Source organism: Pseudorca crassidens, chromosome X (genome assembly GCF_039906515.1).
Source record: "Pseudorca crassidens isolate mPseCra1 chromosome X, mPseCra1.hap1, whole genome shotgun sequence".
In the NCBI taxonomy this organism is placed as follows: domain Eukaryota; kingdom Metazoa; phylum Chordata; class Mammalia; order Artiodactyla; family Delphinidae; genus Pseudorca; species Pseudorca crassidens.
Window position 1 is genome coordinate 42,906,371 of NC_090317.1, and position 27,993 is coordinate 42,934,363.

The 27,993-nt window shown below is 39.9% G+C and overlaps 1 protein-coding gene and 1 long non-coding RNA gene across 2 annotated transcripts in view; one reads left to right on the plus strand and one right to left on the minus strand.

Annotated features, from left to right (window-relative positions):
- The window catches only part of LOC137217115 (uncharacterized), a 29,853-nt gene extending 6,076 nt beyond the window's left edge, over positions 1-23,777 (plus strand). The window contains exons 2-4 of the long non-coding RNA XR_010940009.1: positions 22,824-22,870; positions 22,948-23,107; positions 23,638-23,777. This is a non-coding gene — a long non-coding RNA (uncharacterized lncRNA). The remainder of the gene's footprint in view (positions 1-22,823; positions 22,871-22,947; positions 23,108-23,637) is intronic.
- TCEAL3 (transcription elongation factor A like 3) lies at positions 22,643-26,342 on the minus strand. The gene is given in 4 exon segments (XM_067723505.1): positions 22,643-24,346; positions 24,348-24,896; positions 25,264-25,333; positions 26,223-26,342. Coding segments are annotated over 4 exon segments (678 nt in total). The 5' UTR covers positions 26,252-26,342; the 3' UTR covers positions 22,643-24,316.
- Positions 26,343-27,993: the final 1,651 nt, after the last annotated feature.

The window sequence follows — 27,993 nt, forward strand, 5'->3', positions numbered from 1 at the left end:
GGATTGAATTTGTGTCCCCTTCATTGGAAGGCAGATTCTCAACCACTGGACCACCAGGGAAGTCCCTGGAAGTAAGTTCTGAGTGGAACCAAAAAGGTGGCCTCTCCTGGCTATCAGCAATCATAGACGTAAGGACATTGCCATTTTCTTGCTTTGAGTCTTGCTAAGCACCCATTCATCAAGGGTCCACTTGAATTTGGTGCTCATGGGGCACGGGAAATGCAACATGCAAACCGGACAACAAAAATGGCAGGCACACATACCGTGTATCTTCACTCCCATCCTTTTGCCAATGCTATGCTGTCTTGGTTACTACAGCTTTATAGGAAGGCTCAAAGTCAGTTATTGTCAGTCCTCTGATACTCTTTTTAAAGATTGTTTTGACTGCTACAGATTCTGTGCATTTCCTTACAGATTTTAGGATCAGCCTGTAGATTTTCATACACAAATAAAAGCCAGCTGGGATCTTAATTGGAATTATACTGAGTATTCAGATCTGGGGAGAATTGCCACTTTGACAGTATTGAGTCCTCTGATACATGAACATGGTATACTTTGTAATTTTTCAGGTCTTCCATGATTACTCACAGCAAAATACTGTTAGTTTTCAGTGTATAAGTCTTCAGGTATTTCCTATAATTTACCCCTATTTACTTCACTCATTTTGATGCTATTGCAAATGGCATTTAAATTTTTCATTTTCTAATTGTTTATTTCCAGTACATAAGATATATACTTGATTTTTGTTTTTTGTGTTTTTGTTGTTGTTGTTTTTTAACATCTTTCTTGGAGTATAATTGCTTTACAATGGTGTGTTAGTTTCTGCTTTATAACAAAGTGAATCAGCTATACATATATAGCTGATTACATATATCCCCATATCTCTTCCCTCTTGCATCTCCCTCCCTCCCAGCTCCCTATCCCACCCCTCTAAGTGGTCACAAAGCACGGAGCTGATCTCCCTGTGCTATGCAGCTGCTTCCCACTAGCTATCGATTTTACATTTGGTAGTCCATGCCACTCTCTCACTTTTTCCCAGATTACCCTTCCCCCTCCCCATGTCCTCAAGTCCATTCTCTAGTTTGCATCTTTATTCCTGTCCTGCCCCTAGGTTCTTCAGAACCTTTTTTTTTTAGATTCCATATATATGTGTTAGTATACGGTATTTATTTTTCTCTTTCTGACTTACTTCACTCTGTATGACAGTCTCTAGGTCCATCCACCTCACTACAAATAACTCAATTTTGTTTCTTTTTATGGCTGAGTAATATTCCATTGTACATATGTGCCACATCTTCTTTTTTTTTGCGGTACGTGGGCCTCTTACCACTGTGGCCCCTCCCGTTGCAGAGCACAGGCTCCAGACACACAGGCCCAGCGGCCATGGCCCACGGAACCAGCCGCTTCGAGGCATGTGGGATCCTCCCGGACCAGGGCATGAACCCGTGTCCCCTGCATCAGCAGGCAGACTCTTAACCACTGCGCCACCAGGGAAGCCCCCACATCTTCTTTATCCATTCATCTGTCGATGGACACTTAGGTTGCTTCCATGTCCTGGCTATTGTAAATAGAGCAGCAATGAACATTGTGGTACATGACTTTTTGAATTATGGTTTTCTCAGGGTATATGCCCAGTAGTGGGATTGCTGTGTTGTATGGTAGTTCTATTTTTAGTTTTTTAAGGAACCTCCATAATGTTCTCCATAGTGGCTGTATCATATACTTGATTTTTTTAATAAATTTATTTATTTTATTTTTGGCTGCATTGTGTCTTCACAGCTGCTCACGGGCTTTCTCTAGTTGCGGCGAGCAGGGGCTACTCTTTGTTGCGGCGAGTAGGGGCTACTCTTCGTTGCGGTGCACAGGTTTCTCACTGCGGTGGCCTCTCCTGTTGTGGAGCACAGGCTTCAGGCACGCGGGCCTCAGTAGTTGTGGCATGTGGACTCAGCATTTGTGGCTCGCGGGCTCCAGAGCGCAGCCCCCAGCAGCCATGGCGCACGGGCTCAGCCGCTCCGCGGCACGTGGGATCCCCCTGGACCAGGGCCCGAACCCATGTCCCCCGCACTGGCAGGCGGACTCCCAACCACTGCACCACTAGGGAAGCCCCCATATACTTGGTTTTTGTATAGTGACATTTTATCCTGAGAGCATGCTGAATTCACTTATCAGTTCTAATAACTTTGTATAGATTCTTAGGGCATTCTATGTACATGCTTGTAATATTCCTGCAAATAAAGATAGTTTTACTTCTTTTCCCATCTGCACACTTTTTTTCCCCTTGCCTTACTGCACTAATTAAGATTTCCAGTACATTGTTGGATAGCAGTGGTGAGAACAGACATCCTTGAATTGTTCCTTTCATAGGAGGAAAGTGTTCAGTCTTTCACTATTAAGTATGATGTCAGCTGTAGTTTTTTCATAGATGCCTTATTTCAGGCTGAGGAACTTCCTTTCTATTCATAATTTCCTAAGAAATTTTATCATAAGTAGGTATTGTCTTTTATCAAATGCCTTTTATGTATCTATTTAAATGGTTATAATTTTTCTCCTTTATCATGTTAGTATGATGAATTACATTGACTTTTTTTAACATTTTTATTGGAGTATAATTTGCTTTACAATTGTGTGTTAGTTTCTGCTTTATAACAAAGTGAATCAGTTATACATATACATATGTTGGCATATCTCTTCCCTCTTGCGTCTCCCTCCCTCCCACCCCTCTAGGTGGTCACAAGCCACCGAGCTGATCTCCCTGGGCTATGCGGCTGCTTCCCACTAGCTATCTATTACATTGACTCTTGAGTGCTCAACCAACTTCATTCCTAGGATAAACCTCACTTGGTCATGATATATTTATTATACTTCTTACATATAGATGGATTCAATTTCCCAAAATTTTTAAGAGAATTTTTGCTTTTATGTTCATGAAGTATATTGATCTTAGATTTCTTGTAATGTTTTTGTTTAGTATCAGAGTAATTCTGGCCTCATTATATAAGAGGAGACCTGTTCCTCTACTTTCTGAAAGAGTCTATTTAAAATTGGTATTATTTCATCCTTGAATGTTCGATAGAATTCACTAGTGAAGACATCTGGGCCTGGGGTTTTCCTGGAAGGTTTTTAATAACAAATTAATTTTCTTTTATAGATAACAGACAGTGTCATGCTGGAGCTGGCTTGTACCAGCTAATGAGAGCTGATTGTTTTCATCTCTTAACAAATCTTCATTCAGTGATGTCGCTTCGATAGCTTGAAATTGGCCATGGTTTACACCATGGAAGTTAGATATGCTTACGAATGAGGGTCCTTATTTTCTTCTAGAGACATGATGGTTAAAAACCATTCTTCTGTTCAGGTTTTCGATTTATTTTTTGAGTGAGTTTGGCAATTTGTATCTTTCAGAGAATTTGACAATTTTATCTATGTTATTGAGTTTATTGATATAACGTTACTCATAATATTCCCATTACTATCCTTTAAATGTTTGGAGTATCTATAATGATGGCTTCTTTCATTCTCTTTTTAAACAGTTTTATTGAGATATTGTTCACATATCATACAGTTTACCCATTGAAAGTGTACATTTCAGTGTTTCGTAGTATATCCTCAAATATGTGCAACCATCACCACAGTCAATATTAGAACTTTTTCATCATCTCAGAACAAAAGCCCATACCCTTTAGCTATCACCCATCATCCCCCCTCATTCTCCCCAACCCAGGGAAACCACTCTTCTACTTCCTGTTTCTATGGATTTGCCTATTGTAGACTTTTCATATAAATAGAATCATGTAATATGTGTCTTTTGTGATTGACTTCTTTCACTCAGCAAAATGTTTTCAAGGTCCATAAATGTTGCAGCATGTATCAGTACTTTATTTTTTTATAGCCAAATAATATTCCATCATCTAGATATACCATATTTTAAAATCCATTCATCAGTTAATGGACATTTGGATTGTTTCACCTTTTAGCTATTATGAATAATTCTGCTATAAACATTCATATTCAAGTTTTTGTGTGGACATATGTTTTTGTTTCTCTTGGGTATATAACTAGGCGTGGAATTACTATGTCCTATGGTAGCTCTATTTCGAATATTTAGTGTGATCCTGTCAGTTTCTACAGAGATGTTCAAATAGATTCTGATAGGGATTGCATTTAATCTGTAGATCAGTTTGGGATTATTGTCATTTTAACAATATTAAGTCTTCTGATCCATGGACATAAGATGTTTTTCCTTTTTTAGATCTTTAATTTCTTTCAACAACATTCTTAATTTTTTAATGTACAATTCTTACACTTCTTTTGTTAAATTGATCACCAAGTATTTTATTTTGTTGATGCTATTGTAAATGGAATCGCTTTCTTAATTTCATTTTTTGGATTGTTCATTGCAAGTATATAGAAATACAATTGATTTTTGTATATTGAAATTTTATCCTGCCACCTTGCTGGACACATGTATTAGTTGTAATAGTTTTTTAGTGGATCCTTCAGGATTTTCCATATAAAATCATGTCATCTCTGAATAAACATAATTTTACTTCTATCCTTTCCAATCTGGATGCCTTTTCTTTCTTTTTCTTGCCTAACTGCCGTGGCTAGAACCTCTAGCACAATGATGAATAGAAATGGAAAGAGCAAACATCCTTGTATTGTTCCTAATCTTAAGGGGAAAACATCCAGTCTTTCACCATTAAGTATGTTAGCTGTGCATTTTTCCTAGATGTCATTTGCCAGGTTGAGGAAGTTGTCTTCTATTTATAGTGTGTTGTGTGTTTTTATCATGAAAAAGGTGTTCGATTTTTTAAAATGCTTTTTCTGCACCTTTTCAGATTGTCACGTGGTTTTTGTGTTTTATTCTATTGATATGGTGTTTTACATTGATTGAATTTTGGATGTTAAACCAACCTCACACTCCTGGAATAAATCCCACTTGCTCCTGGTGTATAATTCTTTTTATATGTTGCTGGATTCAGTTTTTAGTATTTTTGTGATGGGTTTTTGCATCCATATTTATACAAGATATTAATCTGTAGTTTTCTTTTCATATGATGTCTTTGTATGGTTTTGGTAACAGGATAATACTGACCTTATAGGATGAGTGAGGAAGTATTCTCTCCTCTTGTATTTTTTAGAAAAATTTGTGAAGAAGTAGTATTAATTCTTCTTTATATGTTTGGCAGATTTCACCAGTGAAGCCATCTGGGCCTGGACTTTTCCTTCTTGGTAGCTTTTTGTTTACTAATTAATTCTCTTATTATAGGTATGTTCATATTTGCCATTTTGTCTGGAGTCAGTTTTGGTAGTTTGTGTCTTTCTAGGAATTTGTTCATTTCATCTAAGTTATCTAATGTATTGGCATACGATTATTCTTAGTATTCCTTCATAACTCTTTTATTTCTGTGAAGTCAGTTGTAATGTCCTCTGTTTCATTTCTGGCTCTAGTAGTTTAAGTTTTCTTTCTTTTCAATCTATAGGTTTGTCAATTTTATTGATATTTACAGAGAATCAGCTTTTAGCTTTATTTTCTTTGTTGTTTTTCTATTCTTTGTTTCATTAGCTGCTGTCTAGTCTTTATTACTTCCTTCCTTCTGTTTGCTTTAGGTTTAGTTTGCTCTGTTTTCTGAGGTCTTATGTTAAAAGGTTAGGTTATTGATTTGAGATCTTTCTTCTTTTTTAATATAGGTATTTACAGCAATACATGTCCTTCTAAGCCTTGCTTTAGCTGCCTCTCATAAGTTTTGGTATGTTGTATCTTCAATTTCATTCATCTCAATATAGTTTCATTTCCCTTTTGATTTCTTCTTTGATCTATTGGTTATTTAGGAGCATGTTGTTTAATTTCCATGTATTTGTGATTTTCCCAAATTTCTTTCTGTTTTTGTTCTCTACTTTCATTCCATATTATCGGAAAACATACTTAATATTATTTCTAATCTTTCAAATTTATCATGGTTTGTTTTATTACCTAGCATATGGTCTATCCTGGAGAATGTTCCATGTGTACTTGAGAATAATCCTGTTATTATTGGGTGGAGTATTCTATAGATGTCTATTAGGTCTAGTTGGTTTATAGTGTTGTTCAAGTCTTCTATTTTCCTTTATTCTTTCTTTCTTTTTTTTTTTTTTTTTTGCGGTACGTGGGCCTCTCACTGTTGTGGCCTGTCCTGTTGCGGAGCACAGGCTCCGGACGCGCAGACTCAGCAGCCATGGCTCACGGGCCTAGCCACTTCACGGCATGTGGGATCTTCCCAGACCGGGGCACAAACCCGTGTCCCCTGCATCGGCAGGCGGACTCTCAACCACTGTGCCACCAGGGAAGCCCCAAGTCTTCTATTTTCTTGTTGATCTTCTGCTTAGTTGTTCTATCCATTATTAAATATTGAAAATCTCCAACTATTGTTGTTGAATTGTCTACTTTTCCCTTTATTTTTGTCAATTTTTCTTCATGTATTTTGATGCTTTATTAGTAGGTGCATATATGTTTATAACTGTTATATCTTCCTGATAGATTGACCCTTTTATCATTATAAAATGTCTGTCTTTACTAACATTTTTGTTTTAAAGTCTACTTTGTCTGATATTACTATAGCCACTTCAACTTTCTTGTGGTTGCTGTTTGTATATCTTTTTTATCCTCTTACTTTAAATATATTTGTATCTTTGAATTTGAAGTGTGTCTCTTGTAGATAGCATATTACTAGACTTTACAACTCTGCCTTTTATTGGATAGTTTAATCTATTCACACTTTCTGTTAATACTGATACAGTTGGATTTACTTCTGCCATTTTACTTTTTGTTTTCTATGTCTCATATATTTTTTGTTCCTCTATTCTTTTGCATTAAGTGAATATTTTCTAATGTTGCATTCTAATTTCATTAATGTTTTTGCTATATTTTTAGTTACCATATACATATTAACTTACCAGAGTCAGCTTCAGATTTATAACTAACTTAATTCTAATGAGATACAGAAAAATTACTCCTGTGTAACTCTATTCCCTTTCCCCCTTTCTGTGATCTTATTGTTATAGTGGGTTGGCCAAAAGGTTTGTTTGGGTTTTTCCATAAGATGTTATGGAAAGACCCGAACAAAACTTTTGGCCAACCCAATATATATATATATATATATATATATATATATATGACACCCATACATCTTCAAACCCAACAATACACTGTTATAATTATTACTTTATGTAACTTTGGAGAGAAGAAAGGAAAGCTAGTATATGTTCATAGCTTTTGTTATATTAACCTTCTAATGTATCATTTTGTTCCCAGTGAATTTAAGGTTCTTCCTTCATCACGAAAGAATTCAGAGATGAAGCAGAGAGGTTAAGAAAGTAAAGTGAGGGCTTCCCTGGTGGCGCAGTGGTTGAGAGTCCGCCTGCCGATGCGGGGGACGCGGGTTCATGCCCCGGTCCGGGGGGATCCCACATGCCGTGGAGTGGTTGGGCCCGTGAGCCATGGCCGCTGAGCCCGTCCGGAGCCCGTCCGGAGCCTGTGCTCCGCAGCGGGAGAGGCCACAACAGTGAGGGGCCCGTGTACCGCAAGAAAAAAAAAAAAGAAAGTAAAGTGAGAGTTTATTTAAGCAAGGATAGGCCCTCAGAGGGAGAGTGGGCAGACAGGTAAGGAGCTGCTGCCCTGGATTTCTTTGGCAAGCCAGTTATGAGGGGCATACAAATGAAGGGGTGGAATATTCACTGGAGGAGGAGGAGTTTGGAGGTTGTATTCCCTGATTTTTCATCCCAGCTCCATCTTCCCGAGGGGAGGAGGGATTATTGTACTTATTAAGCTTAGATCAGGAGCGTCATGGCGTCGGTGCATGATGGGTACTTCTTAACTGTAAGGCTAATTTTATTGTAATGAGAGCATAATGAGCAACAGGTTACATTCTGATGTAGGAGATTCCCTTCTTTCCTCACCTTTCTTTGTCTGCTACCCGGACACTTATCACCTGAAATGTGTGGTTTCCTGTCAGTCTGGAGGTTCCTGCTTTCCTTTGTCTGCCTATGGACCCCCACTGTTTACAAGGTGCATGATTTCCTGCCACCTGGCACCTGCCCCCATTTCTCTGCTCATACCTAGCTACTTGCCTGCTGTAATAATTTCTGGATCTCTTCACTTGGCTCCTCTGGATTCGAATTACCATTGGGAGTCATTTCCTTAACCAATATAGCACTTAATAGTGTCGCACATTTCTCTGAGGCTCTGTACATTTTTCTTCAGCCTTCTTTCTCTCTGTTGTTCAGATTGATTAATATCTATCAGTTTATTTTCAAGTTCACTAATTAGTCTGCCAGTTTAAATCCACTGTTGAATTTCTCATTTCAGTTACTGTACTTTTCAATTCCTGAATTTCCATTTGTTCTTTTTTTTTTCGTTACGCGGGCCTCTCACTGTTGTGGCCTCTCCCATTGCGGAGCACAGGCTCCGGACGTGCAGGCTCAGCGGCCACGGCTCACGGGCCCAGCCGCTCCGCGGCATGCGGGATCTTCGCGGACCGGGGCACGAACCCGTGTCCCCTGCATCGGCAGGCGGACTCTCAACCACTGCGCCACCAGGGAAGCCCTCCATTTGTTCTTTTTTAAAAAAATAATTTCTCTTTATTGGTTTCACATTGTCATCATATCTTCCTTTACCTCTTTAATCATGGTTCCTTTTAGTTCTGTGATTACATGTATAGCAGCTACTTTGAAGTCTTTGTTAAATCTGACATCTGTTCATTCTCATAGGCAATTTCTGTTGCCTGCTTTTACTCTGATATATGTCATACTTTCCTGTTTCTTTGCATGTCTCATAATATTTTGTTGGAAACCGGACATTTTAGGTAATATATTGTAGCAACTCCCCCTCCCCATCTGGGGCTTGTTATTGTTATTTTCATGTTTATTTGTTTAGTGACTAGCTAGATAATTTTAGAGAATTTAGATTATTTTTGATGATCCAGCTGGTTTCTAAATAAATAATGCCTGGGCCCACATGCATGAGGTGTGAAACCTCTTGTGTTACTCCTCAGTGGGCACAGCTTTAGGTATGCCCACAGTCACCTTGGGATGACAGTGGTTTTGACAGGGCTCTCTACGTCCCTGACCATACACAGCTGTAAAATGCCACTAATTGCCTGCTGACTGCTCTCTTGTTTTCAACAAGGCCCTGAGGCATAAATTGTTCTGCAGACTGAGATTAATTCTGCCCCCAGGTCTCCTGCTAGCTCTCTCTTTCCCAGTTTCTCTCTGTTAAATGAGCTGACCTACAGTTTAGTCTGTACCTCCAATGAATCTACCAATGTCCTCTCAATTGCTTTTCACCATGCAGTGGTGTTGTCTGACACCATTTCTGTTACCAAAGGCAGTGTGTTTTTCAACACCAACCAATTTTCTGATTCTTCAACTGGGTGTCCTGCAATTCAATTCAATTCTGACACTAACTCATCACAGGTTAAAGGCTCAGTCCTACAAGAATATCCCCACTTCATACACCAGCCACAAATGGGGCGCCCTGGCTACCTACACTTCTGCCTAGCTGATTACAAATTTGGGGGTTCCCATGACCTCCTCCTCAGTTTCAATAATTTACCGGAACAACTCACAAAACTTGGGAAAATGCTTTAGTTACTAGTATTGGTTTATTTTAAATAATACAACTCAGGAACAGCTAAATGGAAGAGAGGCATAGGGCAAGGTATTGGGGGGAAGTAGAAGTGCAGGGTTTCCTTGTCCTCTTTAGGCACACCACTTTCCCAGCACATTCATGTGTTCTCCAACCCAGAAGCTCCCCAAACCCTGTCATTTAGGGTGGTTTATGGACGTTTCATTACATAGGAATGATTGATTAAATCATTGACCAACGGTGATTGAACTCAATCTCCAGCCTTTCTTCCCTCTCCAGAGGTCAGGGAAGAGGGGCAGGGTGTTAGGACTGAACGTTTTAGCTGTTGATTGAAAAACAATGCACAACCTAAAAGCTGAGAATTGTGTTTTATTCAGTGGCCTTACGGAGGTCTATAGCCCGGGATACAGCCTCTCAGATAGCTCTGAGGAACTGTTCCAAAGAGATAAGGGAGGAGGCAGGATATCTAGGAGTTTTTGCTGAAAAAAACCAAAAATAAACCCATGTACTCGAGCGTCAAAAAGTTATTGCTAATCACAAAAACAGACATCTCAAGTTAATGATTTTAGTGCTTTTCTATATATGGGAAGATGCAAGAGTCTTGGCTCATTGAAATTTTTCCTTTGATATGAATCTTAACTACCTAGGGCCAATGTCCTGTTTTTCTTCATCCTGAATTCCCCTCAGGGTGCACTGTTGGGGGTGGCTGCAGTGGCTGATGGCTTGATAGTGGGCAACATCTTGTTTACCAGAATGGCAAGAAACTTGTTTTCTGTCCACACACCCCTCTAATAATTTATTTGGTCTTTGTGGTGGCCAGCCCTCATCCTGAAACTATCTGGCGCCCCACCATGAGTCACCTCATTAGTATAAACTCAGATGTAATTAAAAGGGGCTCATAATGAATAAAAAAAGACACTCCTATAAGTTAGGGAATCCCAAGAGTTTTAGGAGCTCTATGCCAGGAGCTCTATACAAGACCCAATGTATATTTTTATTATACCACACAATACAGCCTCCACGGTTTTCAAGAGCTCCTTTAGGCTTGATCTTCTTCACACTGTTAAATGAAGTCATTTCCTTTGGGATGAGATTTAGAGCTCTCTGTTTTACAGTCTGCTTCTCCCTCCAGGTAAAATATCTGAGCCATGCCTCTGGAGTTTGCAGTATTTATTTTATATTATTGTAACAGGGAAGAACAAAATCTGACTCCATGTTGGACCTGTTTCTTTTACTTTGACCTTAGCTTTCCATTGCTTTTGTTCTGTCTATAGCTATAGGCATACATGATGGCCTGCCTCGGGGAACCCTGCCCCTCTGCCTGAATGTTAAACTAAAGTACCTTTGTTCAGCTTACAGGGAAACAGCCTAACCCTGCCCACCTGTGAATGGCTGCAGAAAAGAACAAACTAACACATCCCCTCCCTGAGACTGGCCAAAACCAGGAAATATTTTGCAAGACTTATGGCCTTTTTACTTAACTTCCTCACCTCCTCCCCATCTCTGTTCTATAAAAGAAACTAGCATCCAACCCCCGATAAGGACACTAGTCCACCATCTTCTTGGATACCCGGCTTTCCAAATAAAGTCATATTCGTTGCCTCAACACCTAGTCTCCCGATTTATTGGCCTGTCGTGTGGCGAGCAGACCGAGCTTGGACTCAGTAACATTATCACATGGTATCTTCAAATAATATTATATGACTTTGTGGATAATGGAAGAACTTTACACCTGTGTATCCCCCTTCTGATCCTTTTTTCTATTGTTGTCTTACATTTTACTTCTACATGTGTTATAAACCCACAGTGCATTATTATATTTATTATATAATAATTTCTCTTCAACAGTGTTATTGAGTTATAATTTATATTCCATAAAATTCACCCATGTACAGTGTACAAATCAATGGTTTTTAGTATATTTATAGGGTTGGGCAACCATCACACAATCTAATTTTAGAACATTTTTCATAATCCCGAAAAGAAACCTGGTATCCATTACCAATCATACCCACCCTGCTGCCAGCCCCAAGCAACCACTAATCAAATTTCTGTCTCTATAGCTTTCCTGATATGACAATATCTTGTAAATTAAGTAATAAAATATGGAGTCTTTTGTGACTTCTTTCACTTAGCATATTGCTTTCAAGGTTCATCCATGTTCTAGCATATATCAGTACTTCTTCCTTTTTATTGCCAAATATATTCTATTATGTGATATACCACATATTATTTATTTGGTTGATAGACATTTGGGGTTTTCTTCCACTTCTTTATTGGCTATTATAAACAATGCTGCTATGACATTTTCCCTCAGGTATATACCAAGGAATGGAATTGCTGGGTCATATGAGAAGTCTGTTTAACATTTTGAAGTACTGCCAATCTATTTTCCAAGTTGGGTTCAACATTTTAGATTCCCACCAGTAATGTTTGAGGGCTCCAGTTTCTCATTATCCTCACCAAAACGTGTTATTTTCCATCCTTTTCATTTTAACCATCACACTGTATATGAAGAGTTTTCTCCTTTTGGTTCTGATTTGCATTTCCCCAACAACTAATGATGTTGAGCTTCTTTTCATGTGTCTATTGGTTATCTATATGTCTTTCATAAATACCTATTCAAATCATTTGCCCATTTTTAATTGGGCTATTTGTCTTTTTATAGTTGAATTTCCAGAGTTCTTTATATATTCTGGAAATTATTTCCTTATTGAATAAACGATTCACAAGTATTTTTTCCCACTCTGTGGGTTGTCTTTTCACTTTCTTTTCTTTCTTTCTTTCTTTATTTTGGCTGTGTTGGGTCTTCATTGCTGCGTGCGGGCTTTCTCTAGTTGCAGCAAGTGGTGGGGGCTACTCTTCATTGCAGTGTGCGGGCTTCTCATTGCGGTGGCTTCTCTTGTTGTGGAGCACAGGTTCTAGGCACGTGGGCTTCAGTAGTTGCAGCACACAGGCTCAGTAGTTGTGGCTCACAGGCTTAGTTGCTCTGCGGCATGTGGGATCTTCCTGGACAAGGAATTGAACCCATGTCTCCTGCACTGGCAGGCAGATTCCTAACCACTGTGCCACCAGTGGTATCATTTGATGCACAAAATTTTTTTATTTTGATAACTTCTAATATATCTTACCTTTTGTCACATACGCTTTTGTTGTCATATCTAAGAAAACATTGTGAAACCTAAGGTCAGGAAGATTTACTCCTATGTTTTCTTCTAAGAGTTTTTATAATTTTAGCTCTTGCATTAATACTTATAATCCATGTTGAGCTAATTTTGTTGTATGGTATGATGTAGTGGTCTAAATGAAATCTTTGGCATCTGGATATCCAATTGTTCTGTCACTATTAGTTTTAAAACAACTCTTTCCCCCTTTGAATTGTCTTGTTACATTTGTCAAAAATTCATTGACCCTAAATGTGAGGGTTTACTTTTGGACTCTTAATTCTTTTCCATTGATCTATATATCTATCCTTATGGCAGTACCACCCTGTCTTTTTTTAATTTATTTTTTATTGAAGTATAGTTGAATTACAGTGTTGTGTTAATTACTGCTGTACAGCACAGTGACTGAGTTATACATATATAAATATATTCTTTTTCATATTCTTTTCCGTTATGGTTTATCACAGGATACTGAATATAGTTCCCTCTGCTATACAGTAAGACCTTGTTGTTTATCCATTCTATATATACCAGTTTACATCTGCTAATCCCAAACTCCCAATCCAACCCTCTCCCACCCCCCTCCCCATTGGCAACCACCAGTCTATTCTCTATGTCCCTGATTCTATTTCTTTTTCACAGATATGTTCAATTGTGTCATATTTTAGATTCCACATATAAGTGATATCATATGGTATTGTCTTTCTCTTTCTGACTTACTTTGCTTAGTATGATAATCTCTAGTTGCATCCATGTTGCTGCAAATGGCATTATTTCATTCCTTTTTATGGTCGAGTAGTATTCCATTGTATATATGTGCCACATCTTCTTTATCCATTCATCTGTCAGTGGACATTTAGGTTGTTTCCATGTCTTGGCTATTGTGAATAGTGCTGCTATGAACATAGGGGTGCATGTATCTTTTTGAATTATAGTTTTGTTTCCAATGTCTTGATCTTTTACAATATCTGTAAGCATTTTTGAGATGAATAGAGCAGGTTTAGGATTTGGTAAAAAGGATAGGTGAACTTTAAATTGCTTCTAGAGTCACATTTCTGTTCTCTGAAAGACTCAGTCTGTAAGACAAGTACAATTGTTATTAATTTGTCAGAGAATTGGGTTGAAACCTGAGTGATATCAAGAGGTTAACCCACCAATCCAACTACAATACAATTTGCTTCTTTATATCAGGGAGAAGATATCCAACTAAGACGGAAATCAAAAGAGTTCTATGTCCTAGATTTAGAGCTGTGTATCTTTGGAATTTTTTTTTAAATAAATAAATTTACTTATTTATATTTTGTTTTTGGCTGCACTGGGTCTTTGCTGCTGTGCATGGGCTTTCTCTAGTTGTGGCGAGCGGGGGCTGCTCTTCGTTGCGGCACGTGGGCTTCTCATTGCAGTGGCTTCTCTTGTTATGGAGCACAGGCTCTAGGTGCATGGGCTTCAGTAGTTGTGGCACATGGGCTTAGTTGCTCCACTGCATGTGGGATCTTCCTGGACAACCAGGGCTCGAACCCACATGTCCCCTGCATTGGCAGGAGGATTCTTTTATTTATTTATTTATTTTTGGCTGCATTGTGTCTTCGGTGCTGCACACAGGCTTTCTATAGTTGTGGCGAGCAGGGGCTACTCTTTGTTGCAGTACGCAGGCTTCTCATTGTGGTGGCTTCTCTTGTTGCGAAGCATGGGCTCTAGGCATGCGGGCTTCAGTAGTTGCAGCATGCAGGCTCAGTAGTTGTTGTTTGCAGGCTCTAGAGCGCAGGCTCAGCCGTTGTGGCGCATGGGCTTAGTTGCTCTGCAGAATGTGGGATCTTCCCAGACCAGGGCTCGAACCCATGTCCCCTACATCGGTGGGTGGAAGGGAAGTCCTGGTGTTTTAATAAATCTTTTACTAAATCTGTCTGTTTTAGTAAATCTTTCCACAAAGACTTCAGAATGTTTCATTTTGTTTTTTCCACTCTGGGTACATAGTTCCATTTTAGCTTAGGGGAGAAGGCCTAAAAATGTTCCTGTCAGGCTATGAATATCAGCTTCCAATTTGGCAAACTTCTGACCAGAGTTCCTTTTAAAGAAAAATTTTCTCAAATATCGTGTAAGGTTTTTAGAAACAGTAAATATTCCTGGCAGTATTGAACTCTTTTTAAATTTATTTTTTCCTTATACCTTTAAGCCAAGTGTATTCCTATCTAGTTACTTCCAACCAAAATCAGTAAGCCTTTTATGGCTTAACTGTGGACACATGAAGCTTCCCCAAAGATGGTGAAAAGGTATAGTTCTCCCATGGTCCAGGCCCACTTGCAAAGATAACCAAAAGAAAGAAAGACTTGGACAAGTCCCCTGAGAGCTGGCAACAGTCAGTAGGACACTAGCCATAAATAGAGTGCAACCCACATTTCTGTCTGGTCATATTCTTCGGGGCCCAAACCTGACGGTTGAGCTGCCTGTACATGTAAGCAATGACTTGTGTACCCTAACAGGAAGAAAGCCAAGCCAAGTCCTCAGTACACAAAATGAGAGACAGACAGGAAAGTAATAGTTGTTCCTGGGATGGAAAGGATTGATAACAAATGGGTACCCCAAAACCAAACTCACAGGAGTCCAAATTTAGAAAAAAAGGGACACCATGAAATTTTACCTTCCTCTCTTACCTGGACACTACAGACTGAGATCCAGGAGAGCTGACTTTGGTCAGAATTCTTACCTTTCACTGGCTTCTGTCAGTTTTCCTGCGGTCCCATCTATAGGCTCCAGAGCAAGTGAGGTGTCCCAGAGGGTCCCATCTGTGTTATCAGAAATTGTAGGGGAGGAAAAATAATTTTCTCTCTACTCTTCTGAGTACTTGGCTGAGAATCCTTTTTCTTTAGGACACGTTGTGAATGGATGAGCTCATCTAGGTTAAAAGTTTCTCACTGTGGCCACTGTAATTAAAGATTATCTTTGGTAAGGTTAAACCATTTTTTCAGACAAACACAAGTTCTGGGCCCATAATTTTTATACATATAGTTAGCTGGAATCCCAGATGGAGTAGTCCCTGACTCCTTGGACTCGAATGAACCAATTTTTTCTTTTTTCCTCTTAAAACAAAATTTATTTACCTGAGGACTCACACTGGCCCAGTCCAGTTTAAGTCAGACCAGTCCAACTGCAGACCCAGTCTGGAAAAATAAATGCTCAAGTAAAGTCAGATCCTCATGATGCAAAAGCTGTAGAGCTTGGATATCCATGAGGGACTTATTCACGACCTCCAGACACAGAAAGAAAGCAGTGAGCACAATGGGATCAGCAGGTATCTACTCTTGCTCATTTCTCCTTAGGGCCATTGGTGATCTATTTTGGATCCCACTTCTGACACCAGGACAATTAAAAGATCTGAAGAATATTAAAAATTTTAAGAGTTTATCTGAGCAAACATTGATTCAAATTGGGCTATAAACAACCAGAAGTTGTTAAAAGCACTCCACCAACAGGACATAGGGGCAAGGATTTTATAGAGAAGACACAGAAGCAAAGCAAAAAAGTTATCTAATTTGCTATAGCTTAAGTGGTTTCATTACTTGGGAAAGCCTAGTTGGCTGCTTGTGATTAGTTCTTATTTTATTTTATTTTAATTTTTGAATTTTATTTTATTTATTTTTTTACACAGCAGGTTCTTATTAGTCATCAGTTTTATACACATCAGTATATACATGTCAATCCCAATCACCTAATTCATCACACCACCACCACCACCACTCTGCCGCTTCCCGCTTGGTGTCCATGTTTGTTCTCTACATCTGTGTTCTTCTTAACCTTGAGAAACTTATAGAAACTGACCCTGCCTTAGGTTTTTATTTGCTTACATAGACTACCAAGTCATTAGAGCCACCTCAGCTTAATGGTCTTGTTTCATTACCATAACAGTATAGATGAGGAAAACTTCCCAATTGATTCTATGAAAGCAGTATCACTCTGATATCATAACAAGACTAGGTACAACAACAACAAAAATACAGACCAATATTTTTTCATGAATATAAATGCAATCCTCAATAAATTACCATCAAGTTGAATCCAGCAATATATAAAAAGGATTATACACAATGACCAAGTGGAATTTATCCCATGAATGCAAGTTTGGTATAACACAAAATCAGTCAATATAAACCACCATATTAACATAATGAAGGCCCCAAACCACATGAGCATCTCAACAGATACAGAAGAAACATTTGACAAGAATCAGCACTTTTTCATGATAAAAATATTCAACAAACTAGGAATACAAGGAACTTCCTCAACTTGATAGAGGAAACCTACAAAAACATGCAACTGACATCATACATAAGGGTGAAACACTAAAAAATTTCCTTCTAAGAACTGAAACAAGACAAGGATGTCTTCTATTGCCATTTCTAGAGGTTGTACTAGAGGTTCTGGCCAAGGTAATTAGGCAAAAATAAATAAATAAATAGGCATCCAGTTAACAAAGGAAGAAGTAAAATGATCTCAATTTGAAGATAACATAACCTTGTACATAGCAAATCCTAAGGAATCCATTATAAAACTATGAGAACTAATACATGAGTGGAACATTGTGGCAGGATACAGTATCAATATACAAAAATCAATTGTATTTCTTTATAATAGAAATTAACAATCTGAAAATGAACTGAACAAAATGATTCCCTTTATGATGACATCAAAAAGAAAAATATTTTTAGGGATATGTTTAACAAAAGAAAGTCCAGGCTTATAAATTGAAAATACAGAATGTTGTTGAAAAGAAATTAAAGAAGACCTAAATAAATGGAAATAAATCCCATGTTCATGGATTGAAAGACAGTATTGTTCTAATGGTAAATATTACCTAATTGATGTACAGATTCAATGCAATCCCTATTAAAATCACATCTGGCTTTTATGTAGAAAATGACAAGGTGATTTCAAAATCAAAGGATCCAGAATAGAGAAAACAATCTTAGTATAGAAAGAATAAAATAGGATATCCTGTACTTCTTAATTTCAAAACTTACTACAAAACGACAGTAATCAAGGCAGGGTGGTACAGCAACTAGAGATTATCATACTAAGTGAAACAAGTCAGAAAGAGAAAGACAAATACCATGTGATATCACTTATATGTGGAATCTAAAATATGACACAAATGAACCTATCTATGAAAAAGAAACAGAATCAAGGACATAGAGAATAGACTGGTGGTTGCCAAGGGGGAAGGGGGTGGGAGAGGGTTGGATTGGGAATTTGGGATTAGCAGATACAAACTGGTATATATAGAATGGATAAACAACAAGGTCTTACTGTATAGCAGAGGGAACTATATTCAGTATCCTGTGATAAACCATAATGGAAAAGAATATGAAAAAGAATGTATATATATGTATAACTGAGTCACTGTGCTGTACAGCAGTCATTAACACATTGTAACTCAACTATACTTCAATACAAAATAAATTTTAAAAATTTAGTTATAGAATTTCTATTTCATGTTTTTTATAATTTCCAGTTACCTGCTGAAATTTTCAATCATGTCTTTTATCTCCTATTTAGTAAGAAAAATTATTATTATTATTATTTAATTTTTTTGTTTGGCTGTTCCGCAGAGCATGTGGGATCTTAGTTCCCCAACCAGGGATGGAACCTGCACCCCCTGCAGTGGAAGTGTTGAGTGTTAACCTCTGGACTGCCATGGAAGTCCCAGAAAATTTATTTTTAAATTGAGTCTTATAATTCCAGTGTCTGGAACTCCTATAGATCTGTATTTGTTGTGTGTTGTTTCTGCTGAGTTTTTTTTTTTCATGTTATTTGGGCTCATTTTGTACCTGTCTACCTTCTACTGTGTAGACAGACTGTTGATCAAATTGACTGTAGACTTAGGATGATGTAAATTTGTTGCAGAGAAAATTTACTCTTGTTTATGCCAGGTGGCTGTAATCATGGAATTCAGAATCCCCTGAATCTTAATATAGGAATTTGGATAATTAAAAGTTGAGCTGTTGAGCTGTTGATCCAGTAAAAAAAAATAATAAAAAAAAAAGGATTCTCTCAGAAATATAGAAACTAGCCCCAAAGTTTTTCAAGTTCATGTGGTCTAGGGTAATCTTTGGTAAATAAAAGCTAGTTTAACTTTGTTGGTTTAATTAAAACAGGCATGTCTTCAGAGTTATCAGCCTTAAATATAATGCAGACATACAGCTTTTATTCTAGCCAGGTTTACTAAAAGTCATGTTATTTCTGTTACAGGATTTGTTAGCAAGAAAAATAACTTAAGTTGATGGTTACCTGTTTAATGCCTCATGAAATTTTCATGAGTAACCTAAACAGATGAATTACATAGCTGTAATTAAAAGTTTATATGTGAATTTTTCAACAGTAATTATATTTTATGGTATGTCTACTTAAAAATAGTTTCAAAAATCTTTTTGATAACTCGAAACCTTTAAGTTACACTAACTAATGATGGATATGCATTGAATATCTAGATCATTTTCAAATAAAATAATACTGAAACTACTGAGCATAGGTTTATCTACTTTGGCATCTTCTTATAAAGGAGCTGAAGATATTTCTGTCTATCAGCAAACATGTGTTGTGCCATACTGGAAATTTTACTATCAGGAAGGATATACTTTTAGAAATTATGAAATATATTTTTAACTTTACCGATCTGTAGAATGGTTGTGTAACAGGCAGTCCACAATTGCTTACTTTTTAGTTTCACTAGAAATTAAGGTTTCTAAGGGTTAAGAAAGCTAATCAATATATGTAATTAAAAATACTAGAAATAATGAGGGTGAAAGGAAACAACTGTGTACGAAAAGTAGGTAAGGAAAATAGGATGTGTGTTTTGGATAAGAAGAGGTATGAAAGACATGTTTTTGTTAAGGGAAAAAGAGTAATTTTGTTCTAAAGTAGAATTACTGGGTGTTCCAGAATGAGAAAGAGGAAAATACAGGGAAGAAAACCTGAGTGGGTAGAACGTTTGAGGAAAAGGAATCTTGGGAAAGGGATTTTATGTGTGGTCAAGCTGTCTAAGATTAGAATGAATTTATTTGTAAATTTTTAAAGAATGAGCCTTAATATCAAAAGTACACTTGTGCAGGGACTTCCCTGGAGGTCCAGTGGTTAAGACTCCGCACTTCCACTGCAGGGGGCACAGGTTCGATCCCTGGTTGGGGAATTAAGATCGCACACGCCACGCAGTGCAGCCAAAAAGGAAAAAAAAAAAAAGGACACTGGTGCAAAATTAGAGTTTGGTTTTCTCTCTGTTAAAAAGAAAAAGTGTTTGGACTATTGGTCTTCTCTTGATAAGAGATTGTGAAATGCTTCTCTTTACCTTTTGGGTAATCTGCCTGGAAAGCAACGATTTTGTCTTACCAAAATAATTTTTTGTGTTTCATATTATCTTTATCAGGTCTTTGATTACATGGGAGAATTGAGTCTTCTCAATGTGAAAAGAGCTATATTTTTTCACGGTTTTGTAACCTTCTGTATTTACCTTAAAAATCTTTTATTGTCACTTTGGTTAAATGGTTAAATAGATAATTAAGTATTGTTTCATATTGATCTGTGATACTGTTTAATCAAATGTTCAAACTTTTGGAATTTTTTTTTTTTTTTTTGCTACGCGGGCCTCTCACTGTTGTGGCCTCTCCCGTTGCGGAGCACAGGCTCCGGACACGCAGGCTCAGCGGCCATGGCTCACGGGCCCAGCCAATCCGCGGCATGTGGGATCTTCCCGGACCGGGGCATGAACTCGCATTCCCTGCATCGGCAGGCGGACTCTCAACCACTGCGCCACCAGGGAAGCCCCAAACTTTTGGAATTTTTGACAACTTCCCAAAATCAGATTCTAAATGGAGTCTTTTTGACCTTAAACTATTTTTGAGATTTCCCAGTGGGTACTTAGAAAATCTAAAAAAAATAGTCTCTCACCTTATAAAAGAGATATTAAAACAATTAGGTTTATTTGGTATGTTAAATTACATGGAAAACATTGTCAAATAAGTATTAAGCCATCTTAGATTATATATGTATGGTTATATGTTATTAGTATAGATATTCCAGACTTGTTTGAAGTTCACAGAAATTTGTCAATACCCTCATTGTCCCGTTATTATCTTAAATTGTCATATGGCACAGATTCATGTCATATGCTAATCCAGGATTACCCTTTTTTCCCTAATTTTTTAATGATATCTTAAATTTTATTGTCCACATGTAAATGTTTTATCATTAGCATTTGCCTTTTCCCCTTTCTTAGTAGGAGAAACCTCTGGAGCCTATTAAGTAGATAGTGGCAGAAAGTTAATTTCAAAAAATCTTTAAACCACTTCAGAATTAATAAGCAATAATATTTTACTCTGAACCTACAAACTATTCCATATTTTTCCTTTTTTTTTTTTTTTTTTTGCGGTACGCGGGCCTCTCACGGTTGCGGCCTCTCCTGCTGTGGAGCACAGACTCCGGACGCGCAGGCCCAGCGGCCGTGGCTCACGGGCCCAGCCGATCCGCGGCATGCGGGATCCTCCCAGACTGGGGCATGAACCCACGTCCCCTGCATCGGCAGGCGGACTCCCAACCACTGCGCCACCAGGGAAGCCCTATTTTTCCTATTTTTAAATGAAGTTTTTATTTTTATTTTATTTTATTTTTCTGGCCACACCACATGGCTTATGGGATTTTAGTTCCCCTGACCAGGGATCAAACCTGGGCCCTTGGCAGGAGAACACAGAGTTCTAACCACTGGACCACCAGGGAATTCGCTAAATGAAGTTTTTATAATTTTGGGTTTCACATTTTGTTCTGTAAGCCATTTTGAATTCATATTTTGTATTTGGTGTGAGGTAAGGGTACTTTTTTTGTATATTGATGTCTGCTATAGACTGAATGTTTGTGTAACCCTGAAATTCATCCAATTGGATGGTATTTGGAATTACCAAATAATTGGATGGTAATTAGCAATTAGGCCATGAAGGTGGAGCCCTCATGAATGGGATTAGTTTCATTATAAAAGAGGCCCAGAGAGCTTCCTTGCCCCTTCTGCCATGTGAAGACATCTGGTTATGAACCAGGAATCTGACCCTCACTAGACACCAGATCTGCCAGCATCCTGATCGTGGGCTTCCCAGACTCCAGAACTATGAGAAATTCCAGTTTGTGGTATTTTTGTTATAGCAGCCCAAACTGACCAAGACAACATTCAATTGTTCTAGCATCATCTCTTGAAAAGTCTCCACTGAATTCCTTTGGGTCCTTTTTAAAAAATGAATTGACCATATATATGTGGGTCTACTTTTGGACTGTGTTTTATTCCATCAATCTATATGTTGTCCTTATGCAAATACTACATAGTCTTGATTAATGTAGCTTTATAGTTAGCCCTGAAATCAGGTAGTGAGTCCTCTAACTTTGTTCCTTTGCTTTTCCATAAAACCTTTAGAATCGCAGTTTGCTGAGATTTCTAATGGGATGGCATTGAATTTATAGATCACTTTTGGAGAGAATTACCATATTAACACATTGAGTCTTCTGATCCATGAACACTGTATCTTTTTTAACTCAGGGCTCCTGATTCAATCAAAATTTATCAAGTATATGTGTCAAGTACAGTGTAAGGGATGTTAGGATGAATAAAAAAGTCTTTGGGGGCTTCCCTGGTGGCGCAGTGGTTGAGAGTCCGCCTGCCGATGTGGGGGACACGGGTTCGTGCCCCGGTCCGGGAGGATCCCACATGCCGCGGAGCGGCTGGGCCCGTGGGCCATGGCTGCTGAGCCTGCGCGTCCGGAGCCGGTGCTCCGCAAATGGGAGAGGCCACAACAGTGAGAGGCCCACATACCGCAAAAAAAAAAAAGTCTTTGGAAAAAGCAACATACTAGTGGGTTAAATAAAAATGCCTAACACTGAGAGTTTTTAATATTTTTAAGAGCACTGTTACACTTCTCAGTTGGAATTGGTTTGGAATGGGAAGGGATATTTTCAGCTTGAAACTCACTTGTGTAACCCTCTCTGATTACAAGTCCTTTGATTTTGTGTAGGAAGCCAACCAGGAGACTTTTTAGAGCGAAAACTCACACTAAGAAAGGTATGTAAATTTACATGTGGCTTCCCTGAGGTACTGTGGTGTGTAGTTCAAATAATCATCCACTGTCTCGTCCACAGATTTGTCTCAGGATACAACCCCTGGTGGACCCAAAATATATGAGTCAAGAGATAAGAAACTACTGTAAGCAAATATAAAATGAACTAAAAATATTAATGACTACTTTAAGAACTATGCAATATAGTGGAGCCCAAACAGCCCTGGGGCACTACCACCAGGGTAGGTACAACTCTGAAGCTGGAAGAGGGGGTTAACCTACATTCCTATAGGAGTCAAATAGGGGCTTTGGCCCTTTGGGAACTATAGGGAATCAGAGGGGCTTTGTCACCATGAGGACTCCATCATATCAGTAGCTGTCAGCAGAGGGTACAGGGCACAACAGGAGTGCCCAACAGATACGGTAGTATCCAGATAAGAGTGGCAGTCTCTTCTCAGCTACTTGGACTTGTTCCTGGGCATAGATGAGACCTACTCTCAGCCCTCCCCTGAGTGTCTGACAAGGTCCAGGGTCCTACTGCTACAAAGGAGCCCACCCAACACAGGCAAGTTTTATTCCCATTTCACAGATGACAAGACTGACCTTTAGAGCACTGGATCTGTTACAACTGTCAGGTTGATTCCTCTAGCTGAGTCCCAGAGGCAATGTTTTACTTATCATTTTACATTCTGACAACAGGAATTTTAAGTGTCTTCATTGCCCTCATAAGCTTACTGAACATTTCAATTGTTTATCATGTGTTGATTTCTAGATTTTTTATTATGACAAACATAATCCATATCATTTAAGAAAAAGTGGAGATGAGTGAGCAAAGAAAAAAAGAATCATACATGTTGGGAGCCATAGGACGGTAGAGGACTCAGGAGAAGGTGTAGCAGCGCCCACTGACATGGTTACAACTAGGGAAAGACAGGGGATGGGCACACCTTCAGGCGAACGGCATGGAGGTACCATCAGGCGATTGGATTCATTTTTGAGTGCAGGTGAGACCTATTTTCTGGCTACCATGCAGGAAAAAACCGTTGCCTCCTTTTTAGTGCAAACATTTTCAGAGTTTTCTCTGTGCACAAATGTATTGTGCAAATGTTTATATTTTTACAAAATTGGGCTGATACTATATATTCGGTTCTGAAAACTGTTTTTTCTTTATTGTTGTTTTACAGTATTACCATGAACATCTCCTCCATGCATGTGGGTGAAAATCCCCTACTGAAACACAGAGAGCACTGTAGTTGGATCAAAAGGCTGCTGGTAATGAGAGTGACACCTAAAGCAAAGAATCAGCTTAAGGTTAAAGCACATAGCCTGGCAAATGCCTGCCAGGGAAAGCAGGGTCAGCGATATTCTCATCAGAGGAGTCAGAATTGAAGGCCAAAGGCATTAAAGATATGGGATATCATGTAAGCGCCTCTGGCCCCTACCTCCGCCCCTCATTCCCCTGACACCCCGTTGGCCCCTTGGGGTGAATGGATCCTGTACATCTCTTTGCATCCAATGAAAGTCACCCATTTTCTGTCTTTTCCTTAGCTCTTCCTGAGCCCTTGACATATCTGCACATTCTGTCATCATCTCCTCACTGCCCAGATGCCTTTCCTGTAAGTTGTTCTGATAGTCCTTGGGGGAATCGTCCGTCCCCCTGTCCGTTTTTCTTTTTGCTTTCCGGGGCACATAGTCTTCAGAGGTGCACTTTTCGGCAGCCCGCGGCTGACTCTCTGGCTTTGCCTGGGATTCCAGCTTGCCCTCACCGTGTGGTTTTCCCTCAGCTTCGGACTTGTCCTGCTTTTCTCTCTTCCTCTCATCTTCTGGTTGTCCCTGGTCTTCTGGCCGTCCCTCATTCTGGAGCTCTCCCTCGTGTTCTGACTTCCCCTCCACTTCTGGCTTTTCTTCCTCATCTGACTTTCCTTGATTTTCAGGCTTTACTTCATTTTCTGGCTTTCCTTCGCTTTCCAGCTTTCCTTCATTTTCATTGCAGAGTTTTTCCATGTTGAGATGTCCCCTCGTTTTCCTGTCCTGGGGGATGGGATGTGGTGGGGTGGGGGGAGAGAGACAAGAGGAAACAAGGGAGACTGAGGCCTTGGGGGTGGAATGCAGGTCCGGATAGTACTGGCATCTCACCCTTGTCAGCGTTCCCCTGACCTGGCCCAGCCTAGTGTGCCTTCTGGCCACCCTTTACCCCACCATTCCTCCTGCACTGAGAGCCAACCATTTCCCTGGCAGGCCCTGCCACCTTGTACCATCCTTCAGCGTGGCAGAAAGTGTGTATATTATATATGGGGGGGGATGGGCAGTGGGGCCCTCAAATTCTGCCCAAGCTGTGCCCTCCACACCCAGCCCCCAGCTCTGTGCCTGTCCAGTGCCTCTCCCTCCTTCCGCTGACCTGCAGGGATTCTGGAAAGGTTCCTCCTCCTTTTCTAGCCTTGCAGAGTGCTGAGAACAGATACGCAGACCTGCAGACAGGAGACAGAGAGGGGCTGCACGGTCAGTGGACTGAAGTCCCTTTCCTGAATTTGGGCCCTCCTCATCCAACGTTTCCTCCCCCACCTCCCCTGCATCCAAGCCGCCATTACTTTTCAGGCCTCAGGCACCAGACCAGGATGCTTTCCAAACTATTTTGGATCTCTGGGTCTTCCTCCCGTGCAAGCAACCTGCCCCACCCCCAACCCTTTACGCTGAGGTCAATATTTCCTCCTGGGTGGAGAGGGTGAAAGGGAGTTATTTTCAGAATTTGTCTACGTTTCACTGTCGCACTGCGGGGGCGCACTCCCCCCCCCCCCATTTCAGGCTAGAAAATGGATGGAGGGCGCAGAGGAGGGGCGTCGAAGAGGCGGCAGGGCCAGTTGCAGGGTCCTTCCTCCCCACCTGCCCACACCACGCCCCGTGCCCCTCCTCACCCATCTCGGGACCCCTTCCCCTCTCCCCGCTGCTCCCGGATCCTAGTCCCATCCGCTTCCACCCCCACCCCGGGCCGCCAGCAGCGCCCACCTTCACACTGACCTGCAGCGCCCGAGCCGGGCCTGCGCCTCCTCTGGCTCGCCTAAGCCCGCTTGCCCCTCGCTCGCCACGCGGGCAGCTCCGGGAGCTGGTTCCGCGCGGGCGACAGGACCAGACCTCGGGGCTGGGGGGGTGGGACGCGGGGGCTGCTGCCCACGTTGGCGCCCTGCCTGTCACGTGAGCGCCGCGTCACCCGAGCCCGGTTTCCCCCCGCCCCGCCCCCTCACCTACATCCCACAGGGACCGGACAGCTGCGGACGGGCTGCGGGGTGGTGTGTGTGGAAAAGGGGGAGTTACCAACAGAGCAGGTGGGGGGAGGAGGCTTCCTGACTGCAGGTGCTTTACCTGGTGCCTCTCAGGTCCTCGCTCAGCATCCCTCTGAGATGCCCTTTATCCCCAGTTGTGCCAGCTGATTGCAGGGAGGGTACCCGACTTCTCCAGGAGCGCTCCACACGGAGCCTCACAACCCGTTTTCAAGACCAGCTCCGTCTGACTCCAGAGCCCTGGTGGTGGTGCCCGCCAGGTAGCTGCGCTGCCTCCTTGAGTAGCAGCTATGTCCAGAGCCTCTGCTCTCCTCAGTCCATGTGTCCTCGCTCCCTGGCTGATCTCTGTTCATTTCCCTCTAAACACAGACGATTTCCTAATCTACATATCCAGGTTATTCCCTCCCTTGAGTCTCAGACCCATTTTGCTTTCCCACCAGCAATATAGGAGAGTGCTTATTTCCCCACACACTTTTCAACATAGCGTGTGACATACTTTCTACTTTTCACTATTATGATAGGTGAGAAGTATTATATCGATGGCATTCCTGTTTAACAACAGTTTAAATATCATTGTGAATTGTCTGTTCATGTCTTTTCCACATTTTTCTATTGGGTTGTTGGTCCTTCACACTTTTCAAGTGTTCTTTACACATTAACTATATTAGGCCTTTATCTGTTATATAAGTTGCAAATATTTACTTCCAGTTTGTTAGTTGCCTTTTGACTTTATGATGTATTTCTGCCATGCATTAAAAAAAAGTAGTCACATTTATTAGACTTTTCTTTTATTGCATCTAGATTTTGATTCATAGTTAAGAACGCTTTTCCTATATGAGGTGAAAGAAGAATTCACCATGTCTTCTTTTAATACTCATAAGGTTAGCTGTATTTGTCTTGAGGTCATCTGTGGTTAAGGAATAAAGGTTAAGGAATAAACCAGTGTCAAAGGGAGTTGAATATTCAGCAGACTCAAAGCACTAGAGTAACAAAAATCAAAGCCCAAGGCTTATTAAAAGGGGAGGGGTTTCTTAGGAACTTCAAATGTTTCACTTTAAGGGTAACTGTAAACTGAAAATAAACTAGCCCTCACAAAGTTTTTTCGCTTGGCTTTGCAACATCTAGGTGGACTAGTAAAGTTTAAGTTTTGAGTATAGATTGAGGTGGTTTTAGACAGGAAGCATCCTTACAGACCTGACCAATGCAAACAAAATCTCTGGAGGAAGATTCCATCATCCTAGGCCTCAAATTATTTCAACAAACAGTTGTTTAAATACAATGCCCATACACAAAGATAAGCAGCAACACGAAGATAAAACCCATCATAGGTAAAAAGCACCAGAGAGAATAGACAACACAAACAGATCCATTAGCTTTGAATTATTTGAGTTATCAGGTACAGACTACTAAACCACAATGCTTACTGTATTCAGATAAATAAAATCCAATCTTGAAAATTTCAACAGGGAGCAAGAAATCAGAAAAAGTAGGGGAAAAAAACCCTCCAAAACTAAAAAGTAACTAAGCTGAAATTAGAAACTCAGTGGATGCCCTTAACAGCATATTAGATGCAGCCCAAGAGAGAATTAAAGAACTAGAAATTCTATTCAGATGAAATTATCCATAAGGCTGCATGGGTAGTCAAAAAGATGGAAAATACAGACAAGAGGGTACGATACGGTCTGATGCATGTTTAATTGGAGTTCCAGAAGGAGAAGAGAAATGGAATTGTTCAGAGGCAATCTAAAGAATTAATGGCTGAGGATTATTCAAAATTGATGAAAGACATTGATCCATAGGATCCAAGGAGTCCAACAAATCCCAAACAGCATAAATAAAAAGAAACCCACATA